Below are 4479 nucleotides of genomic sequence, written 5' to 3' on the forward strand. Positions count from 1 at the left end.
ATTATAAAGTTTTATATAAAAATTTAAAAAATCTAAGCAAATAACTTCTCAAAACTTAATAAAATATATCTTGACAATTTTTAACAATCAATGTTTAATTAAACAAATTATAAAGTTTTCTTCGGGGTTTTATATAAAAATTAAAAAAATCTAAGCAAATAACTTCTCAAAACTTAATAAAATAAATCTTGACAATTTTTAACAATCAATGTTTAATTAAACTATTATCTAAATGGCTTCAGACTTATAATAGATAGGTACTGGTATCTACCCTATTTGATTAAAAAAATCTTCCGTTCGATTGAATCACAATTTCCAGCTTTACTAACTTTAGCTTTAGTCTATAAACATTTGGCTGTCATCATTGAACAACATGAATTCTTTATCATTGTCATAGCTTTTCTCTAATATTACTTTTTTTACAATTTGTAATTCTGTAATTTCATCATAATCTCGTTTCTTCGTTTGTACAAATTTAAGACTTGGCTTCTTAACTGTTCTTAAAAAGTTGATAGTATAGTAGGTTTCGTCGTCTTTCTGTTTCATATTCTCAATGAATCCAATGTAGTAAGTCCATTTCTTTCTATTAAAGTATCTTACAAGTACTGTATCATTTATGCTATATTTTTCGTCATCATCAGTCTTGTTTTGTTCTATTTGGTTATCATCAGTATTTTCAGAGTCAGTCTTATATTGTTTCAGTTTAATTTTTTTTTCTTTATTTCCTTCTTCGTCATCATCAGTCTTGTTTTGTTCCATAAGATTCTCATCAGTATTTTTAGGGAGTTTGTTAGTCTTATATTCTTTCAATTTCATTGTTTTCTCTTTAGGTGCTTCTTCGTCATCATCGGCCTTGTTTTGTTCTATTTGGTTCTCATCAGTATTTTCAGGAAGTTTGTCAGTCTTATATTGTTTCAGTTTCTTTTTTTTCTCTTTAGGTGCTTCTTCGTCATCGTCAGTCTTGTTAACACATTCATTTTTATTTTCAGTCTTATTTTTCTCTCTACAGCTTTCTTGAACTTTAGCAGCTTTATAATTTTCTTGATTATCACAATCTCCATTTAAATGATAATTTTCCTTTCCATTCTTTGTTTTTTTGCCTTTACCTTTTCCTTTATTTTCTTTTCCTTCTTCTTTAGTTTTTAAATCTTCAGCACCTAATATTTTTTCTTTCCCTGTAATATCACACATTATTTTATGTTCACTTGGACTTTCACCTCCTACTTCTGTTTGCGAGTTTTCCTTTTCTATTTCTGTATCCAAATACTCATCACCCCAGAAACCGTCAATTAATGCTTCATAGTCACAATTATCAACAAAATCAAAATCGGTTTCGCTGTGTAAACTAATAATATCGGACACACTAGTAGAGCTGTCTGAAACTTTTCGTCTTCTTTTTAATTTATTTTTGCATTCTTTTTCTTTATATTTTATTCCTGAAGTACCTGGTTTTGCAAGTGTAATCTTATCAGTTTGTTTTGCCTTTAACTTGCCTTTGTTCTTCAAGTCCCGCTTCTTTGATACATATTTAACCGGTGGTGTTTCATCTGCATTTTTTTTCATTGTAGACGTGATAACCTCAGCCCCTTTAGCCACTCGCTTTTTTTTATTTAAAGTATTCCCTTTTTTATCCTGGCGAATTTTTTCTAGCAATAGTTCTTCAAAATTTACTTTTATATCCTCGATAATTTTTATACGCGAAGTCTTCTTTTCTTTGCGCTGAGAATTATCACATTGAAGGCACATTGGTATATCAAATCTCTCTCTCTTCCTATCAAATGTATGGTATGCTACAAATGACTGAGCCTGATCGTCATTTTTTGCCAGTTTATTCAGATTACTGAAAGTACCAATTCTTGTGCAGAAAACCCTACATGGGTTTTCTGCACAAGAATTGGTACTTTCTTGATCGGGATTGGCCGTTTTTTCTGTATTTATAGCATCAAGACGAAGTTCTTTAAGTGTCTTCGGAATTTGGAGACTTAACTGTGCTTTTTGAAATCTTCTGTACGCAGCTGGATCGTATTTATCTACTGGTATCACTTGAGGGTCGTATGGGCAAATGCCAGCTTTTTTAAAACCACTCTTAATCACATCAGGGTTTACGTCCTGCCAAGTTTCTGCAAAGGTTTGAGAAAATATTTTTTTTGGCATCTTTGTGCCAACATTGTGACGCTGCCATTCAACTAGTTTAGCGTCCCATTTGGTTTTAAAAGATTTAAAAACTGATACATCAAGTGGTTGTAGTAAATGGGACGTATGAGGAGGCAGCTTCAAAATGGTCACATTGTTTTCTATGGCCAACTCGACAACTTTCACATCCACGTGTGTGGAATGTCCGTCATAAATGATTACCACAGGACGTTCTTCACCAAGAGCTGGAATTAAAATCTTTTTCATATAGTTATAAAATATTTCTGATTCCATCCATCCTTTGGTACTAGCTGCATATGCCAGTTCAAAATCGTAGTTTTCTGCTGGTGCCATCCACTCATCCCATATATTTTTACCTTTAAATACTATTAATGGCGACACCTTTTTGCCAGCGGCGCTCACAGCCGTCAATACAGTTATGTTTTCTTTTCCAGTCCCGCAAGTGGTCCTTGAACATGGCTTGTTAATAGCACCAACTACTTTTGTTCGGACTGGATCAAGTGATAACGAAGTCTCGTCTAAATTCCATATCAAGTGTGAGCTTTCGAATAGATTTAAGGAAGTCAACGTTTCCTCTAGCATCTTAAAATATTCCGAGACAACAAAAGGGTCTGTCATTTTTTTCCGCACGTATTCTACGGGCTGCGCTTTTTTAATAGACAATCTGTTCCTTTTTCTAAAAGCAATAAACCAATCTTTGCCTGGTTTGTTGTTATTGAATGGGGTGTCCAATTTATTCTTTGCTACAAATTCCTCTACTAGCATTATCACTTCTTGTCTTGATAATCCAAACCCCCATTTCTCCATAATTTTAAGTTTATCTGCCAATTGCATTTCTAACGCAGGTGGAATAGCCGTCGGTCTACCCACATTATTTGACATAACATTGTCTTTGATTCTGTCATAAAGAGTAGTTGTGGGGATTCCATACTTTTTCGCTGAAGCGTATATTGACAGCCCATTATTTTTAACGTCTTGAATTGCTTTGTCCATATCATTTTGTGTGTACTTTGGTTCTTTTTTTTTAATATATTTATACGGCATGATTCTGAAACAATTTATATTTATTTATGTTTATATAGTATTTACCAAAGTAAGTATAAATAAGGTGAGTAAAAATTAGGTAGGTACATATTAAATGAATTCATTTTTCAAATAAAAACTTTAATACAAGCTAAATCACTTTGGGTTATTCCAATGGTTGGGCAATTACGAAAAATATCAATAATAATTATCGATAGTGCCTTATTCAACTATCTACTAGGTACAAATTTTTGTATTGAGCAATATTTGTGTTTATGTATTTATTTTTCTGACTAAACCCACTGACCTCCATTATACAAGTACGCTGGACCTATGATACCCTTTCAAATGACAGCTGTTTTTTGTGCCTATTTGAAACGGAATCAGCGCCCCAATGCGGGGGAAGAGAACTAAATCTGACGTAAACATGACGTTTAAAAGTCGCCATATTGGCGCTGATAGCAGTAGTGGGAGTACTTGGAACTGATACTAGTTTCTACCACTGTAGTGATTATATTTGGTTTCTACAATCAATAATGATTGAGCGGCCATTTGCAAGTTACGTCAGATTTAGTTCTCTTCCCCCGCATTGGGGGCGCTGATTTCGCTTCAAATAGGCACAAAAAACAGCTGGGTATCTTAATGTCCAGCGTACTTGTATAATGGAGGTCAGTGGAGTAAACCATTTATCGTGTTTTAGGCCAATGGTCTTCATTATTATTCTCCTTTTCAATCATTTATTAGTAAATGCGAATTAAAGTAAAAATAATTAACAAATTCGATAAATTTCGATACGATAATTACATACGCGCGAGTCTTGTCGAGCATGCTAGTCGAGTGGCAACAGACTGGTTAATATAATATACTCTATGGGCAACAGACTGCCATTTGCCTACCAATAGGTGGGCAGCGCCGATCATATCTAAACTGTGGAATGACATACCCCTGTCAAAGAGAATTTAAATACACTACGTTTTACCCCCTGTTTATATCACGTTCAGACGGAATTAACCTACCATCGGAATTACCCAAGTATATTATTTAATAGATTGAGAACGTTTGAGAACCACTGAAAATCTCCATAGAAAAGCAACATCGGCTAAATCCGAATTATTTTTGATTCGGATTTACCCTCTTCGGGTAATTTCAATAAAAACAGAAAAAGATACCTAAGATGCGCTGAACCAATTAAAAACTATGTTAAACACTAAAATCTATAAAACAAAAAAACAATCAGTTAAATAACTTACCAAATTTCTGAGATACGAAAGTTCGTGTAATTCCGTAATAGCTGAAAACGCG

The 4479-nt window shown here is 33.5% G+C and overlaps 1 protein-coding gene across 1 annotated transcript; it reads right to left on the bottom strand.

Moving 5' to 3' along the window:
- Positions 1 to 336: 336 nt before the first annotated feature.
- LOC121730717 (uncharacterized protein DDB_G0283697-like) lies at positions 337 to 1563 on the bottom strand. The gene is made up of 2 exons (XM_042119857.1): positions 1446 to 1563; positions 337 to 1175 (listed from the first exon to the last, which is right to left on the bottom strand). The coding sequence occupies exons 1-2, from the start codon at positions 1561 to 1563 to the stop codon at positions 337 to 339; spliced, it is 957 nt and encodes a 318-aa protein (XP_041975791.1).
- Positions 1564 to 4479: the final 2916 nt, after the last annotated feature.

This window comes from Aricia agestis, chromosome 9 (genome assembly GCF_905147365.1).
Source record: "Aricia agestis chromosome 9, ilAriAges1.1, whole genome shotgun sequence".
Classification (NCBI taxonomy): Eukaryota; Metazoa; Arthropoda; class Insecta; order Lepidoptera; family Lycaenidae; genus Aricia; species Aricia agestis.